The sequence below is a fragment of the Zootoca vivipara genome, chromosome 1 (assembly GCF_965207765.1).
Source record: "Zootoca vivipara chromosome 1, rZooViv2.hap1.1, whole genome shotgun sequence".
Classification (NCBI taxonomy): Eukaryota; Metazoa; Chordata; class Lepidosauria; order Squamata; family Lacertidae; genus Zootoca; species Zootoca vivipara.
In genome coordinates, this window is record NC_142582.1 from 50298269 (window position 1) to 50317591 (window position 19323).

At 46.3% G+C, this 19323-nt stretch overlaps 1 protein-coding gene across 1 annotated transcript; it reads left to right on the forward strand.

Moving 5' to 3' along the window:
* The first annotated feature begins 6382 nt into the window (after positions 1-6382).
* On the forward strand, positions 6383-18381 carry CYP27A1 (cytochrome P450 family 27 subfamily A member 1). Its single transcript, XM_035127158.3, has 9 exons — positions 6383-6633; positions 11981-12171; positions 13556-13755; positions 15281-15478; positions 15779-15939; positions 16340-16506; positions 16689-16770; positions 17116-17319; positions 17528-18381. Exons 1-9 carry the CDS (start codon positions 6397-6399, stop codon positions 17651-17653), a joined length of 1566 nt encoding a protein of 521 aa, XP_034983049.3. The 5' UTR covers positions 6383-6396; the 3' UTR covers positions 17654-18381.
* The last annotated feature ends 942 nt before the right edge of the window (positions 18382-19323 follow it).

Here is a 19323-nt window from a genome sequence, read left to right on the forward strand (position 1 = left end):
TGCCAATTGCTGTGTTGGTTGCAATCTCCTGTAATAAGGCTTCACAAGCCGTCCGGCGGGTTAGCGTTGCTTATTGGCGGCCGCCAGGCACGTGACAATGCAAATCGCCCTTCTCGTCGCCGCACGTCGCGGAACACCAGCCAGCGTCTCGCGGTAGTGTGCCGCGGAACAGCGGTTGAGAAACGCTGCTGTATTGCATTGTCTGAAGCAGGAGTGCTAATATCACCATTTTTGTATGAATGATGCATTGTTGCTGCCCTCTTGTGGAGGCACCACTTCAGTTGAAACATTAGGCTTTCTGCCCTAAAATTGAAAAACAATATGAAATGAGCTGCCTCTCCCATGGAAATTCCTCCCCAACTCAAAATGGAAAATGAGATCTTGGTACCTGCATAATCTGCATTCGCAGAATAGTCCTTCAAAGACATTTACCCTAAAAAAAAGGTAAAGGACCCCTGACAGTTAAGTCCAGTCATGAACGACTCTGGGGTTGCAGTGCTCATCTCACTTTACTGGCCGAGGGAGCAGACATTTGGCCGCAGACCGTTTTTCCAGGTCATGTGGCCAGCATGACTAAGCCACTTCTGGCGAAACCAGAGCAGTGCACGGAAATGCCGTTTAGTTTCCCGCCGGAGCGGTACCTATTTATCCACTTGCACTTGTGTGCTTTCGAACTGCTAGGTTGGCAGGAGCTGGGACCGAGCAACAGGAGCTCACCCCATCACAGGGATTCAAATCACTGACCTTCTGATTGGCAAGCCCTGGGCTCAGTGGTTTAGACCACAGCGCCACCCGCATCCCTTTATTTACCCTAAAGGTGCATACTTAAAAGTGGTTGACTCTTAACTGGCAGTGAATGTGCTGCTTTCTCTCTGTGCAAGTGACATGAACATTGTAATTTAGAAAAATGAGACCTTTCTGGATAAAAAACTAAAGAAATTGATTCAACCGCCATGCCAAGTTTGAAGACAGGCATGCATCTACAGCAATTAATCTGCCATGATGATGCCACTCCTGCCAATGGAGCTAACACCATGTTGACAACAAGGGGCACCAGCCAGTCACTAAGCAAAGGGCTGTGATGTACAAAAAAACATGGAATATTATATGGAGGGCCAGCATAAAAGACAAAAACACAAAACAGTAGGTACGGCTGACCTCAGCATGGAGATGTACAAACAGGCAATACTGTGCTTTGCCTGTTGTGCAGCTTTTGGAGGTGCAGCACCTTTGAATGAAGGAAAGAAACTTGGCAGACTTTCCCATTGATTGACAGACTTGCACATCTTTAGCAACCTTTATTAACTGTCTCCCACACATAGGTCTGCAGTGCCTGGACTTGTAGTGAACTGCCATGAAATAATAGGTTTTATTTCATAAACTTTTCTGGTCATGTGAGCAGAATGCTGCTTTCCATGGGGAAGTGGTATACAAATAGGCTATGATGAAACCAGAAGAAGGAAGAAATTGCACGTACACCCCAACACCTTGATTCTATGCTCAGCCTGCATGTTTGCAAATAAAAGCAAGTCTTACAACAGGCCTCCTTCCAAAGAGAACGAAAAACTTGGGTAAGCACTGACTGCACCCCTGCACCTACTTGGAGAAGTAGGATGAGCATGTTTAGTGTCCTTTTTGGCAGGGGTAGCTAACCTGCAGCTCACCAGATATTTTTGGACTCCCAGTATGGCCAGTGGTCAGGGATGATGGTAGCTGCAGCCCAACAATGGCCGGAGGGCCACAGGTCTAGGTACCCAGTAGAGGCTGCTCCAATAAGCTGAACAGAGCACTGTCTTACCAACCTCAGCCTGCCCTTTGCCAGCCCCCACCCACCTACCTTCTTACAAATGGAAGGAGTGGCATGGACTATCAACTTCCACCTCCTTAGCCTTGGTGTTGTTCTTGAAGAATTCAGCAGAGAGGAAGCTGGGGACAAAGCTAACATTAATTGGCTCTGCCTATTACTGGCTCCGGCTCCACCTACTGTTGGACTCCCTGGCTTCAGTCCTACAGTAGCTGCCCCTACCTTATGAACTGAGCAGATGCAGAAGAATGGAGAACTTCTGCACCTTTATAGTTGTACCTGCAACTTGTCAAGCCCCCTTCTCTACCTCCTGAATTTTCCATTTCTGTCCCTTGTTTATTAAATATGCAGGGACCCTATCTCCTTTTACATAAAAGGTAAAGGGACCCCTGACCATTAGGTCCAGTATTGACCAACTCTGGGGTTACACGCTCATCTCGCATTATTGGCCGAGGGAGCCGGCGTATAGCTTCCAGGTCATGTGGCCAGCATGACAAAGCCGCTTCTGGCAAACCAGAGCAGCACATGGAAACACTGTTTACCTTCCCACTGTAGCGGGAAGGTATTTATCTACTTGCATTTTGACGTGTTTTCAAACTGCTAGGTTGGCAGGAGCTGGGACCGAGCAACGGGAGCTCACCCCGTCACAGGGATTCGAACCGCTGACCTTCTGATCAGCAAGCCCTAGGCTCAGTGGTTTAACCCACAGCGCCACCTGGGTCCTTTTACATACAGTCCCTCTAATTCCTCATTAGAGGCATTCATCTCCCTAGGTTAAGGGCTACATTAGGGTGTTCACCTTTCTCTGAGAAGGCTGCTGTGCCTTCAGTAGCTAGAGTTATCCTAGTCTTTGTCCTGACAGAGCCACTGTGCTTTTCTAAAGAGTAACAAGCCCTTGGCACTGGGATTTGCCAACCGAAAAAAGGCAGCATGAACTTCATCCTCTCCCCTTCCCAAATCACTGTGTGTCTTTCAGTCAGTGTGACATGGACATAGGCTTCTATTGCAGAAACCCTGAAATTCACAAATTTGGCAGCTTCCCAAGGTATGTTACATACCGGTACCTGTCAAAAGTGTGATTTTTACCTCCTTGCCAAATTTCCCTTATGCTTGGCAGAAAATCATTTTGTTTAAGATAGCAGAGCAAGTCATTTTCTCAGAGCGAATGTATTCTCCTAGCCCAGAATCATCCAAATAACCCTCCTCTCACACAAATTTGCTTGAAAACAAAGTGTACTTCAGATATAAGTTTAGATAGAAAAGATGGCGATCTGAGTTCAAACTAGGTAACTGCACTGTCATGGACTCATCTTTGGATTTGGACTGCAGTTGTGAAAGGAATTTCTGTTGCCTGGGTGCAAACCTTGAGGCAGAGCTCCTTCCCAGATACCACCATATTCTACTCTTGGAAGAGGTGATTTCTGACACCTTCTATTTCTTAAAGAAGTAGGGACCTTTTACTTCTTAGCTTAGAGCAGGGGTAGGCAACCTAAGGCCCAGGGGCCGGATGCGGCCCAATCACCTTCTCAATCCGGCCCGCAGACAGTCTGGGAACCAGTGTGTTTTTACATGAGTAGAATGTGTCCTTTTATTTAAAATGGGTCTCTGGGTTATTTGTGGGGCCTGACTGGTGTTTGTACATGAGCAGAATGTGTGCTTTTAGTTAAAATACAACTCTGGGTTATTTGTGGGGCATAGGAATTCGTTCATCCCCCCCCAAAAAAATAGTCTGGCCCACCACATGGTCTGAGGTGGGCCCACGGCTGGAAAAAGGTTGCTGACCCCTGGCTTAGAGTATAACTCTAAGCTAAGAATGTGAACAATAAATGCTGCCACGCACCCCAATAATTTTGCACACCAATAAAAGAAAGTGTTGCTTTAGTTTGGTTTATATCTATGTTCTCGAGTTACATACACACATCATTCAGGCACATTATTTCTGGGCAAGTACCTGGTTCATCTCTAGCAAAAGATTCCCCTCCTCTCTAGGAGTTGTGTTGATATGTGGGGAACAGGTTCACTTACAAGGGTTCCCAACAGTCACATGTGTTAACTTATTCAACAGACGCATGATTGGGAGTGGAGGTGGGAGGATGACAATCTGCAGTTAGAGATGTGATGATGGAGATACTCCACCTATTGCATTTCTGCCTGTTGTGGCTATGTTTAAATTACAGGAGCCCTCATGGAACAAAGGTGGAAACTTTGATTATTATAGGCTGGGCAAGTTGCTCAAGCTCAAGGGACATCCCAGAACAAAGGTTGGCCCTCTAAGGATGTCCTTGAGCCAAAATATCTGATAAGGGAACTTAATAATTAGCCTCGGGATCTACAGAGTAGCAGGAGTGCTGGGAATACTTCAGAACAGGAGATGGTTCCGGGGGACTGGAGCTAACATACCTGCAGCTGTGCCTACTTCAAGAATCCCACAAAATCTGCTCTCATTGTCGGGTCTCAACTCTAAACGAGGAAGAAATTACTCAAAGAATACTACCCTTGGTTCAACTGCAACTGAGATCATGGAAATAATGGAACGTAGCCAATAGCCATTTCTGAAACAAGCACAGAAATATTCATTAATTACTGGAACATAGAGCAGATCCACACCACACATTCAAAGCACATCAATGAAAAGAAAAGAACTCACCCTAAAACTCACCTACAGGTGGTACCTAACACCAAGAAAGCTAGCACTAATACTCCCAGGAACCTCACCAAAATGCTGGAGAGGGTGCACTTCTGCAGGTACATACCTCCACATGTGGTGGGAATGCCCCAAAATCCAATTATTCTGGGCAACAACCATACGAGAAATATGTAAAATAACCGGACAAGTAATAGAAATTACCCCAGAATTGGCCCTACTAAACATCTTCCAAGATAATAATGCCCATTTAGACCACAAAGACCTCATAACCCACCTACTTTCAGCAACAGAAATGTCATAACCAGACATTGGAGAGACCTGTCAGGAGTAAGCATGGACCAATGATACCAAGTAGTATGTGAAACAGCCTTACTAGAAAAACTAACCAGCAAGCTGAAACTGGCACGGGGACAAATAGAAGAGGATGCCTTCACCCCGGTATGGTTCCCCTTTATCACACACACAGCCCAACAAGATAATGACAAAAATTTACCGCCAGCATACAAATCAGTATGGCTAACCTGACCCAAAAATACCCACCCACCCCACTCACACATGAAAACAAAGACCATCATAGCCAATCACAAATGAACAACCACATCCTTGGCCAACCCCAATCTCTCTCACCATCAAAAGAACACAAGCAAATAAAAGAGTACCAACACAAACAAAGCTGACATCAAGCCCTACATATATTAAGCAAAACAGAAACATCGTCACCTACTCTAACCCCCATCCACCCTCCCATCCCCTATCTACCTCGTTTTTCCCTCTTTCTTCTTAGTGTCTTAACAAATGAAACTGATTTGCAAAAATGATGCATGTTGGAATATGAGAGACACTGCACACACCTTTGTAATTCAAGAAATCTTTAATATTTTTTTAAAAAAAAAACCACACACATTCAAAGCACATGGCTTCCTGCAAAGAATCCTGGGTACTGTAATTTCCCTCAATTCACTGTCAGTCAGCAAGGCAGAGCAGCTGACACTTATCCACGGCTCCCCATCGTAGTCGCCAGCGGTGCTCCCACCAGTGTGTTTGCACAACAAACCCTTCATTCCTTTCCCTCCTAATAAGCAGCAGCAGCAATGCCTGGTGACAGGAGGTCAGGGAAGTGCCACCACCCCATGGCCCACTAACCAAAATTTTGGCTTGTATGATTATAAAGTGCTCTGGCAAAATTAATCCACTTTTAAAAACCCACAACTTTTTGCAATTAGGGCAGTGGCAGGCAAGTGCACTAAAAAGTGTGGGATAAACTTGATTAACATGAAGACATATAAGCACTGCACAAACCAATCAGGATGAATGCTCTTCCCTGCAAACGATTCAGAAAGTTTCTGACAGAAATGCTCAATAAAGGCTGAACACAGCATATTCTATGTTTGTTTTTAAACCATTGCTCCGCCCCAAGTTTTTAGCCGTAAGCCGCCTTGAGTCCCTGTCAGGAAAAAAGACGGGATATAAATAAATAATAATAACCTTCACTTCAGTTTTGTGCAAGCAAATAATCATGGGCGGAGTGCAATAAAAAGGACGCCTGGAGGAGGCCCCCACCCTCGCGATAAGCACTGCTCCCAAGCGACTCGACACCAAATCCAGGGCACCGCTCAGGATGGGAAGTGGCTACTTCGCTTCTGCTTTGTCCCGTAACCATCTGCTGCAAAGCACAATCGCTTATCGTCTCCAGCGCAGAAGGGCTCAGTTGGATACGAAGGAATGCAGTTACTTTTCCCGCAAAAGCTTTTCCTCAAATACGCAAGCAGCTCCCGAGTCCCGCCCCCTCTCGGTTCCTCCTGCTCCTCCTCTTCTTCTTCGGCTTCTTTAGGTCAGTCCCGCCCAGCTGGCCTGGCCCCGCCCCTCCTCCTCCTCCCTCTCCCTCTCCTCTCCCTCTCCCTCTCCCTCTCCCTCTCCCCCGCCTGACTTTCAGTCCACGGGAGCCATGGCGAAGTTGGGAGGCTTCTCCGGGAGGCTGCTGCGGCGCTGTCTGGGGTCTCAGCCAGGGTCTCCGTGCCCCGATCTAGTTTGCAGAAGCTCATCCAGCGCCGCGGAGGCAGCTTCAGTCTCCCGGCATGAGGAGCGGCTGAAGCGGCCGGAAGAGTTGCCCGGACTGGGGGTCCTGGGATCCTTCTATTGGCTCTTCGTGAGGGGCTATTTGCTGCACACGCACCGCCTACAGGTGGGAAATGGTCGACGGTGGGGCACCTCGGGCAGTGGGGACGGGCAAGAGGGGGCAAATCCTAAGGGATCTCACCTGGTGATCTCATCTGGCGTCGCCAAGGCTCCCAGGTATGTTCATGCCAACAGCTGAGCCAGTCCGGAGCCAGGGACGTTGCCAGGTAGTTTATATGAATCTATTCCTCTGGGAAGTTGAGACTTAAGGCTGACGTTCTGCCAGCACAGTTGCCCTATAAGGAAGGATAAGGAATAATTTATTGGCCAAATACAAAACATACTTGGAATTTTGCTTCGACATTGCAATGTAAAAAACGTCGTTTTCAAGGAGGAGATTGGCAGGTGATCTCATGCTTGTCATAAAGCACCTGGTGCTTAGGGGGTCCAGAGATGCGCCCTGACAGTGTCCCTGCCCTGGGCATTTAGGATGGTTAGGGGACTCACAGCCACTTTGGGACAGAAGCCTGGATCCTCCAAGAACAACAAGGCTGATATACCACATCTTGAAGTTAGTGAAGTAGTGTACATCTGAAGAGGAGACTCTGTAAGATCATTCGCTACAGAGTTTTAAATTGCTTTTTAAAGCATTGCTGACAGTGCAACATGTACTCTGATATGTCTACTCAGAAGCCCCAGTGAGTGAAATGGGCCTTACTCCCAAGTGAGAGGGGCTAGGACTGCAGCCTAAGTGTCTTTCCCCATCTGGATAATCTGATGGGCTTCTCTGAGAGTAAAAGTTGTCCCTGTGTTATGGTCCTGCCTCCCAGCCTCTTTGAACCTGTATGTCTGATCCTTCACTGCTAACACAAGTAATGCATCATAACCCCCATTGATGCTTCAGATAACAACAGCTGACTGGAAGATAAGGAAAACTTTTAAGGTTCAGAGGACTGAATGGACTATGAGCCCTTAGGTAAAGGTAAAGGGACCCCTGACCATTAGGTCCAGTCGTGACCGACTCGGGTTGCGGCGCTCATCTCGCGTTATTGGCCGAGGGAGCCGGCGTACAGCTTCCAGGTCATGTGGCCAGCATGACAAAACCGCTTCTGGCAAACCAGAGCAGCACATGGAAACGGCGTTTACCTCCCCGCTGTAGCGGTACCTATTTATCTATTTGCACTTGACGTGCTTTCAAACTGCTAGGTGGGCAGGAGCTGGGACTGAACAACGGGAGCTCATCCCGTCGCAGGGATTCGAACTGCCGACCTTCTGATCAGCAAGCCCTAGGCTCTGTGGTTTAACCCTGTGTCCCTACATGAGCTCTTACTAGCAAGTAAAACCAAAGTGATTCTTGGATGCATGTGCAAAATAGCTGTGGCTGGGGTCATGATCTGCATGTTGCTTCATAAGGTCACAGGCACTATGATCTATAACTGAGCTATTGTCTCATTTTGGTGTCTATGCTTTAAAATGAACGGAGAACCTATGGCCCCAGATGTTATTGAACTACAGCTTCCACCATCCCTGGCCATTGGCCATGCTGGCTGGGGCTGATGGGAGCGGGAGTCCCAAGAACTTCTGAATCCCTGATCTGAAAGGATGTTGGAGGAATTAACACCAATAACCCAAGAACTGGAAAGGTGGTCAGATAGCTAGGCACGGAAGGAGTTTGATCTACTCTATGGCTTCAAATCATGAAAGAGGATCTGAAGGCAGGGCTTCCACTGCAAGAGGGAAAGTGTTGGCTACTCAAGGGCTGTGACTGAACCCACTCTTGGGAATTAATATTGGCCACATGACATTCGGGGTTCAAGAGTTCAGCAAAACAGTAGCTCAGTCCAAAGTACACCAAGACAGAAAGTTTAGAGAAGGGGAAATAGTCTCCTTCACTTTCAGATACCTAGCCTGTGGTCCTCCAGATGTTGATCCCAGCCCCAGCCAGGATGACTAACTGGCAGGAAGATGGGAGCTGCTTTAGCTCAGCAGTTTAACAGGCTTGATTCCCTACAAACTATAGCAGTAGGGAGGGTGGAGTAAGAGTTTCATAACGTAGCAGCAGCAGCAGCAGCATATTGATTTATTAGATTTCCTCACCACAAAGTCCTAGGGCAGGTAACAGCCCTGTACAAATACAATAACAAAAGGTGTCAAGAGATCACAAGGGGATGGGGAGCAAATCAGCAGGCAGATATGACAAAACTGGATAGCAAGAGTCAGTTCTCAGTGGCTGTTTTCAAGGTTTATAAAAGAATAAAGAAAACTCTAACTTGTGGCCGTTAGTAACTGGCCTATAGGCATGTTTACAAGTTTTGCAAACATTTGGTTTCCCCAAAGTCTCTGTGAACTCAGCCAACCCCAGAACTGGTGTGGTTCTTCTTTTTCTGTTTTTTTTTTTTTTTTTACAAACTGCTTCTTCTTGGGAAAGTTGCCAGTTCCCTAACATGAGAAATCGGTACAGCAAGAGCATAGCTTCTTATGCGTCACTGCTTGTGAATTGTTCTGAGGTGAAAACTAGGGCCAAAGAACTCAAATGGTGGTTATTTCTAACCTTTGAGGTGTGTTTGGTGTGAGGTCCTGTAACCAAGAGTTGACTACCGAAGCAATTCTGTGCATGGACTTTGCTTTGGAAGAAAGTTCCCCTGGGTTCAGTGGGCCTTATTCCTGTATGGATAGAATTATAGCCTCAATTAAGGAGAGAGAGAGAGAGACTATTACGCTCTCCTTAGAGTTTATCAATCTATGTGACAGCCAGTCTCCAGGAGGACTCATCACCCCCTCATATCCCCAAGAAACAGAAAAAAAAAGTTAAGACTGTGGAAAAAGTAGCAGACTCTATCCTTAGAGGATAGAGGTTTTCTGCTTTAAGGTAAACAGCTTGCAATGGGAAAGTCTGTAATTAGTTATTACACGTATATCATGCCTGTCCTCCAAGTAGCTCAAGGCAGCAAACATAATTGCCATTATATTCTGAAAACAATCCTGTAAAGTAGGTTAGACTGAGATTTAAGATTCAGTCCAAACTCCATTTATGCCAGGCTTTTGGCCCGGGAGATGAGACTGAGTGGAGACAGCCAGGTAGGGAAATGCTTGTGTCTTTCTGCCAGCACAAACCTCCCCATTCACCCACCAAATAGGTGAGATGCTAGTGGAGCTTGAGGGGTGGGGGGAGCTGAGCCAGCCTGGTATCTGCTGAATATAGAGCTGTGCTCACAGCCAGTACTGGCTAGTGGAGGAACTGATCTGCACGCTATTTGCCACGCTTTTCTGCTGCTGTTACTGCTGCTGCAGTGAGTGTCCAGCCCATCATTTTTCAGAGCCTGGTTAGGATTGCTCCATCAGTGATTGGCCTAAGCTCACCCAGCCAAATTTATGGACGAGTGGAGATTCGAACCTAGGTCTTGCCAGTCGTTTGTCACTCTAGCCCAGGCATCCCCAAACTTCGACCCTCCAGATGTTTTGGGACTACAATTCCCATCTTCCCTGACTAGCTAGGGATCATGGGAGTTGTAGGCCAAAACATCTGGAGGGCCGCAGTTTGGGGATGCCTGCTCTAGCTAATACAGCACGCTGTCCCTACTTCACATGGATTGTTAGAGAAGGGGCTACCCCCAAAAAATAGTGTAATGAGGAGCAAGTACTGTATTAGTTTTAGCCCACTCTAAAATGGGTCATCTCTTATCTAGTAGGAAGAATGCCCTAGAAAAACCTGAGGAGAACAAGATGAAAGAGTCGATAAGGATTAATTGATTACACTGGTTGAAAGCAACTATTGTGCAAGGAGTTCAACACCATTTCCTGGTATTTACTTTAGTTATGAAATGGCAGAAGCTAAGCATCAAAGCCAGTGTGGTGGTTCTGTATTTCCTAACCAACCTTTGCCCGGGGCCCAGTTTACATCTGCTTCCAAAAATAAATAGAACTCCATGCTCTCACAGCGAGCCAGTGTGGTACTGTGGTTAGATTGTCAGACTAGGACGTGAGAGACAAGGGTTCAAATCCCCACTCAGCCATGAAGCTCACCTTAAGCCAGCCACTGCCTCTCAGCCTAACCTACCTCACAAGGTCGTTATGGGGATTAAATGTGGAGAACCATGTACACTCCCCTGAGCTCCTTGGAGACAAAGGTGGGATGTAAAAGCTGGAACCCACTAGCGCAGCTATTTACAGTAGTTGAATCCAGCCCCAAATATCTCCTCTTGTCCTGACTAAAAGGTTGGGAGCTGGAGTGAAAATATTGGATATAAAGCAAGCTAGAAAACAGGGTAGTTAGAAGGCTGCAGAACTGGCAACTTGCATAAATGACAAATAAAGAAGGGATTGAAACACTTAATTTTTTTAAAAAATATTTTTTTATTAGTTATACATAAGAATAAATAAATAAATAAAATAAATAAAATAAATAAATAAAAAGCAGAGACATAACCTTGCCTACAAAGGTCTGTATAGTTAAAGATTTGGTTTTCCCAGTAGTGATGTATGGAAGTGAGAGCTGGACCATAAAGAAGGCTGATCACTGAAGAATTGATGCTTTTGAATTATGGTGCTGGAGGAGACTCTTGAGAGTCCCATGGACTGCAAGAAGATCAAACCTATCCATTCTTAAGGAAATCAGCCCTGAGTGCTCACTGGAAGGACAGATCCTGAAGCTGAGGCTCCAATACTTTGGCCACCTCATGAGAAGAGAAGAATCCTTGGAAAAGACCCTGATGTTGGGAAAGATTGAGGGAACTAGGAGAAGGGGACGACAGAGGACGAGATGGTTGGACAGTGTTCTCGAAGCTACGAACATGAGTTTGACCAAACTGCGGGAGGCAGTGGAAGACAGGAGTGCCTGGCGTGCTCTGGTCCATGGGGTCATGAAGAGTCGGACACGACTAAACGACTAAACAACAACAAAGAATAAATAAATAAATAAATAAAATAAAATAAATAAAACACCATAAACATAACATTTTCACACATATAGAAAAATGTTCTTTCGAACCTTGAGACCTCCTTCCTTCCCCCCATGGGTTCCAATTCTAAATTTTATGTCTGCGTCTTTTACTGTACATTAATCTATCTGTTATGTAATCATAGTATCCAAAATCCAGGGGCTGAAACACTTTAAGAGAGATGGAACTATGGGAAGCTTTATCACAGTTGGGCACTGCAGGAGGAAGGAACTTGGGGAAGACCCCCCAAGGGACCCTGAAGCTCAACTGAGGAATGCAAGCTCTAAACTAAGCAAAACAAATTAAAATGGCAGTATGTCCTTGCTGAGAATGAAGTGATGTGATCCTTCTTGGTGTATATGGCACGTGGACTTAATTATTGTCCTCAGCAATAAGGGGAGTTATGCAAACATTTATGATTTTTCAGAATGGGCAGGTGTCATGGCTAATCCCACTGACTCTGTGTGTCTCTTTCAGGTCCTTTCCAGGAAGAAGTATGGCCCCATTTGGAGATCTTGGTTTGGCCCTCTTGTTAACATTAATATTGGCGGTCCTGAAGTCCTCGAGGAGCTGTTGCGTCAGGAGGGAAAGTATCCCATCCGAAGTGACATGGCCCTCTGGAAGGAGCACCGGGACATACGGCACTTGCCCTATGGCCCCTTCACTGAGTGAGTGTGTGAAGCATTCAATCTCATATCATGCCGCTAGTGTGTGGGCATATCAAGGGCAGTATTTACAAAAGCAAGGGGAGGCACAGACTTTGCATAGCATGCATTTTATTTTTCTATGATGGTTTGATATTTCCAAGGCTTTGTATAAACTAGGCTTTTTATTGTTAAAAAGTGTAGGAAAAGAAGCAGCTAAATTCTGCAATTTGATTCAATGAATCAAATTTGCATGCTTGGATACTTTGTATAATTTGTTCCAGCAATCATGAGAAAGGCACAGTGCTTTCTGGGCACACATCTGGAACGGAACAAAAAAACACATTCCAGATACATTCTCTCCAGTTCCTCGCACTGGTGTGGATGGCAAGCTGTGGCGTAGCAATGAATATCATGAATGAGAAGCAGGAAATGTGTGAAGACTCATGCGCCAGTTGCACACAAAGGAAAATCAGATATGATGTTGCAAGAAAATGCATTCCTCTGGAAGCATCCGTATGAATAGCAAATACAATTCTCCAAATACCAAACCCTTTGCAGCCAAGATGGTACCATACAAATAGGAGGAGGAGGTGTCAACAGACCTAGGTTGAAATCACAAGGTTTGCCAAAGTATAATGAAGATTCTTTGGGAGAGCACCCCAAAAGAGCTCAGTGAGAATGGGCACGCAGAGTGGACATGGAATGCCAACTGACTGTTGGGGAAAGAAAACTGGGGTAAGAGGGGGAATGGAAAGGATTATCCTACAAAAAGGCATGGCTGACTTGCTGCAACCCTGAACAGGAACTCTCCACACCGCAGCATCTTGTAGGTTGCACTTGCATGGGGTTCTTTGCTTCTACCCCTTTCAAATTTTAAGAAATAAAGCCAAACTAACATTTGTTTTATGAGATTGGAAAAGGAAAGTATTAGTGCCTTTATGGGTGCAATCAATCAAGACCTTCCACAGTTGACTTTCATTGCACAATATATAAAATTGTTTGTAGTTGTTGTTTTTAAAGAGTTTGCAGCTGTCTGCTGTTCCCTGCCTCTTCCTGTCAGCCAAACGAACAGGCTAGCCATTGTAGGCTAAAGGGTTTATTAAGTGATGAAAGGGTTTCCAAAACCCTCCTATTCCCTGCAGTCAGGGCTGCCTAAACATGCCCTGTGGCAAGGATGGGGAACCTGTAGCCCTTCAGAGAGGGTTGGATTGTAACTCCCATTATCCCTGGTCATTGACTATACTGACTGGGGCTGATGGGAGCCCCACAACATTTGGAGGGTCACAAGTTTCCTATTGATGAGGAGCAATTCCAGACCAAAACCATGAGCAGATACTGGCAGACTGAGAAATATTCCAAGGCATATATGGGTTTCTTACATGGATCCAACTGTCTCTCTCCTCAGGGATGGAGAGCGGTGGCACCGCCTGCGGCAGGTGCTGAACAACAGAATGCTCAAACCTAAAGAGGCCGTTTTGTATGCAGATGTTATCAATGAGGTGGTGTCAGACCTGATGGTGTTTCTGGAGGATGAGAGAAAAAAGAGTCCCTCGGGGATAGTGGTGCAAGATATGGCCAGTGTATTGTACCGATTTGCCTTGGAAGGTGTGTGGACAGTCACAATGCTGTAAACTATTTCCTTTCAGTGATTATTCTATTATTCTCCTAGTACAGCTTATGGGTAGGTGGAAGAGGAGCTGTTCAGGTGTCAGATAGGTCTAGGTGTGACCTCATGCATGTGAGGGAGATATTTTGATTATAGACCCCACCGAACCTGACATCACATGCATTGTTTCATTTCATTGAGGCAGCTAGACTGGTGACTAGGAGTGGCTGCCAAGACCATATAACACCAGTCCTGAAATACCTACATTGGCTCCCAGTACATTTCCAGGCACAATTCAAAGTGTTGGTGCTGCCATTTAAAGCCCTAAATGGCCTCCGCTCAGTATACCTGAAGGAGTGTCTCCACCCCCATTGTTCAGCCTGGACACTGAGGTCCAGCTTTGAGGGCCTTCCAGCAGTTCCCTCACTACAAGAAGTGAGGTTACAAGGAACCAGGCAGAGGGCCTCCTAGGTAGTGGCACCTGCCCTGTGGAATGCCCTCCCATCAGATGTCAAAGAAATAAACAACTATCTGACTTTTAGAAGACATCTGAAGGCAATCCTATATTGAGAATTTTTTAACGTCTAATGTTTTACAATTGTTTATGTGCTGTAAGCTGCACAGAGTGGCTGGGGAAACCAGACAGGTGGGTGGGGTATAAATAATAAAATTGTTGTTGTTGTTGTTGTTGTTATTCATTGACTAGTTGACTCAAGTGGGGCTAAGCACCAGCAACTGATTACAGGATTCAGCTTAAGAAGGTTTTCCATTTTCCGTTTAATAACCCCAAATGTTATTTTTTCATAGAAACATTATCTCTCTCTTTTAAAGCAACACTTTCCCCCTCTGCATTTCAGAGTAAGAGGGGTTAATCAGGAGAGAACATATTTTTCCTAAAATACTGAACAATTCAAAATGTTTTTCTTTAAAAAATAATAATAATCAGGAAGTGTATAGCTTGTTTGATCTAGCACTGGGGAAATCTGTGGCCCTTCAGAAGGTGTTGGACTCCAACTCCTATCAGCCCCAGCCAACATGGCCAATGATCAGGAATGATGGGAGTTGTAGTTCAGCAACATCTGGAGAGCCACTCCAGAAAGCAGACCAACTCTGTGGGGAGTATAGTCAGATGAAAAATGGCAAAGGAAAGGATAGTTAGATGTTTTTGTGTCTGCCACAATGGGGATCCATGTTTTTGGTGTTCATGTGTAACAGCTTATCCTGAACACAAGTCCAGTCTTTTAAAACAAAGTACACAACTTGCAGCTGGATAGACACTGCCATCCCTGGAGAGTTAGGCAAAAAAAATTGCCCAGATAAACATGGCAGCCATCATATACAGTACCCTCCTCTCCCAGCAGTCAAGCTCATTCCAATACTTTTGGTCTGACAGTCCACAGTTGATATATTGTTCCAAGTACAACCAAACTTTTTGGAGATATTCCTTCTAATGTGATTATAGTTCTGTGATGGAATATCAGGGCCATTTCCTGAAGTCTTCCCACCTGTGGTTTCTACTTCCAGGCATCTCCTACATCCTCTTTGAGACCCGCATTGGCTGTTTGGAAAAGCAGATCCCTGCTGAAACACAGAACTTTATCCATGCAATTGGGTATATGCTGAAGAACTCCATCTTTGCTACTATCCTGCCCAAGTGGACTCGGGATGTGCTGCCTTTCTGGAACCGCTATCTGCAGGGCTGGGACACAATCTTTGCCTTTGGTATGTCAAGAGTGGGGACAACTCTGGAATTAGCTGATCTCTCACTTTCTCTCTTGAGAGTGGGAGGATTCGTAATCTAAGCTTCCTCAAGTGCCTGTGGCAGTAGGCCAAGAAGTCAAAGGTGAGTGGTAGATATCCAGCCAACGTGGTAAATGCTGTCATGAGCAGTCCCAGGATTGTGCCCCCATGGTAACAGTAGGCCACAGGTGAGTGGTAGATACCCAGCCTGTGTGATGGATGCTGGAGTGATCAGGCCAGGCCTGTGTTCTCATGGTAACAGATGCTATTTAATTACTCCAGGGAAAAAGCTGATTGATCAGAAGATGTTGGAGGTTGAAAAGTCTCTGGAGAAGGGTGAGGTTGTCTCAGGCTACCTAACTTACCTACTGTCCAGTGGGCGGATTGGCCATGAAGAGATATATGGCAGCATAGCTGAGCTACTCCTGGCTGGCGTAGATACGGTAGGAAATTGACTTCTTAGCCTTCCTTACTTGGGTGCCCACCCCAAAACGTAATGACCAAAAACGCAGCTTACAAGCAATATCAAGCTACATAAATAAAACAAACCATCAGGAATCAACCCACAGAGCAGTTGGTGTTAGATGGCTCTTGGGTGGGGGGTGGAGGACCATGATGTCTCCTTGCCCTGCATCCCTCAAGACACATTAAAAAAATTATAGGAAATATAAAAAGAAACCTGCTGTATTCCATCACAATAAGCTTTTGGAAGAGATTTGACTGCCACGTGCTAGTCACTGTCTGATTCATTGGGATGGTCACATATGCAAGTTCATTCCAAGGTTTTCTCCTGCCTTTGCTGCCTGGATGTAGCATCTTCAGCCCTTTGCTTTGCCCTTTCAGACATCAAATACCCTTTCATGGGCCATGTATCACCTGGCCAGAGACATGGAGGTCCAGGAAGCCTTATACCAGGAGGTGATCAGTGTGGTACCCGAAGATCAGATCCCTGAGGCCAAGGACCTCACCAGGATGCCGCTGCTTAAGGCAGTGATCAAGGAGACTCTTAGGTAAGGGGCCTTTCTCATTGTTCCAAGGAGCAAGATCACAGGCCTGGTCTTTGCGGCTCCTGGGGCTTCATCTTGCCCAAAGTGGTTCCACCCATTTCCCATTCATGCTTCTGTAGCTTCTGAAGAGCCCTCCTTTGTTCTGATGCACAGTGACAGCCCTTCCTCCACTAATGTCCTTATAGGCTTTACCCTGTGGTCCCCACCAATGCCCGAGTCATCGCAGAAGACGATGTTGTCGTTGGAGGATACAAGTTCCCAAGGGATGTAAGTAGCAATGTATTCCTGATGTTGCAACTCGAGGCATTTGTTAGCGGCCAGAAGTGGATGAGGAATAAAAGGAATGGGGCTGTCACTGAATTTGCCATATAGGCAGTTCATGATGGGCAAAAACAACAGTGGGGGAATGCAAGGCTTGAACTTGGTGAAGGCCGTATGTACAAATGTCAGAACGGGTTAGCGTTGGTTAAGCTGCCCTGATGGGAAATGGTAAACTGCATGGCAAGAATATTGCTTTGCCACCAGCCCTCATGTTGCTGTGGGGAATCGACTGTCGGAGAGCAAAGTATTTGTCGTTTGCTAACTCTCTGTGCTTTCCACTTGTCCCTCCAGACCCTCTTTGTTTTGGCCCATTACGCTCTCTCGCACGATGAGTCCAGCTTCCCAGAACCAGAGCGCTTCCTGCCACGTCGCTGGCTGCGAGATCAGAGGGACTTGCCTCCCCACCCGTTCAGCTCCATCCCCTTTGGCTATGGGGTGCGTGCCTGTCTGGGGCGCCGCATCGCTGAGCTCGAGATGCATTTGGCTCTTGCCAGGGTGAGTTACTTCTGTGGGGGCAGAGGGGGTGTCCTTTGGGAAGAAGGGCGGAATATGAATACAGTATAATAAACAAACAAGAAACAGGGCAATGCTGTGGCCCAAGAGGTCATCACAGCTGTAGGCATAATTGATTACTTGTGCTTGGGGGGGGGGGAGGAGAGAATGAAGCTTTGCCCCAAAATAAGTCAAGCTTTTCTTTTTCCAGCTTATCCGGATATTCTTAATCAGACCAGGTCCACGGTGCAGAGACGTGAAACCCCTCTCTCGGATTGTGCTTGTCCCTGACAGGCCCATTGACCTGGAGCTTCTTGACAGACGGACAAAGCTTTAAGGCAGTGGGGGGTGTCACAAACCCACAGACTGGATCAGGCCCTCCAAGACTATTTGCAGTGTTCCATCTGCCCCACCTTCCTCCCCGTTGCAATGCTAGGCAGAAGAGGGAGAGGTTCAAAGCTCTTCACCAAGCCCAGGACGTCTCATTTCTCTTCTGTGTGTATGCGAGCGAGTGTGTGCGCTGTGTACTGAGTTTGTATACATGTGGGGTGAGTCTGTGTTTGGTGGCCATTTTGGCTCTGATGGCTGCTAGAACGGGGCCCACAAAGGGTTGGCCAACTCTGAATGTAGCCCTCAGACCAAAACACTGGGTTGCCCCTGCTTTAAGCAGACCTTGGCCAGCACTCCTGAACTTCGTCTGGATAGACTGTGAAGACTGAGCACTTAAGAAGATCAACCTTGTTTGTGCCTTGGCTGATCAGCTGGTGGATCTCCCTGTACCCAAATCACCTCTGATACAATTTACTAGTATCAGATTGCTCTGCAATCTTCTCCTGTGAATCCTTGCAAAAGCTTTGCACCATATTCTGGGCCTGATTGATTCTTGCGGTGGATCTGAGAGGGGTGGGGTGGGTAGGAGTAGTTACTGTTAGCCGATGTACCTCAGAACTGGCTGAATGATTGCATCACCCTTTCTCTTCTCTGGGTTCCCAATACTCAGGTCTTTAAGAATGAAATTGTCACAGCTTGGTGGTGGCTATTAAAATCCTTTCTTCTACCCTACAACATGCAGTCTTCTTCTTTTTTATGGCGCTACAGTTCCTGGTGTGTTTGTGCACGAATTCAGCAGTCTTTGGTCTGAAAAGGGTTTTCCACCCATGTGCCACAGTATATTTCTTATTTATTTTTTAAACTTAATCCCACTTAATTTTCACATGAATTCCATCCATATCAGAATGTAATAGTTAAGTATTTCACATAATCCTGGAATGGCCCCTGTTATTGTAAATGGGATCTTGGTTTAAACACTGTACACAATGTTAATGGGCATAGCCACGATTCATGTTGGGGATGGGCAGGCTTCATGTTAGGGGGGCAGAACCTCAGTTAAGTATTTCTATTGATTTTTGGGGGGGGAGGGCAGCTGCATCCATGACAATGTTCTCAGACCCAGACGGCTGCCAGGCCTCTCACTTTCTGCTTGGCATTGCTAGCTGGGCACTGCTAGTCTGGATGAAGCACCCTGCTCCCCCAACCCAGTGTTTGCCACTCTCAGCACTTTCCTCCTTTGAATTTGGCCTACCCTTATTAGGATAGCTCTGCAGCTGAAAAGGTGGCTGGAGGAAAGCTGACAGGCACTGAGGGGCATCCGGTCCAGAATAAATCATCCTTAAAGGATGGGAGTGAAACTGTTTGGTATTGCCCAAATAGTGGTGGAATAGAACTAGGTAATGAAAGTCCAGGTGCCTGAGACCTTTGGAAGAGAGAAACCATGTTTATACCATCACCACCACCACCACCATCATCTCCTACCTTTTTCTCCAAGGAGCTCAATATATGGTGTACCTACTTCTCCCCATCCTTATTTAATCCCCACAACCATGTGAGGTTAGGTTAAGAGGCAGCAACTTGCCTTGCTAGAATATTCAAGAGCTGGAGTGCTGGGGTTTAAAGGCAAGCATAGCTATAGCGGGCATGATCGAAGCCTAGTGGAATGGAGAGAGTACC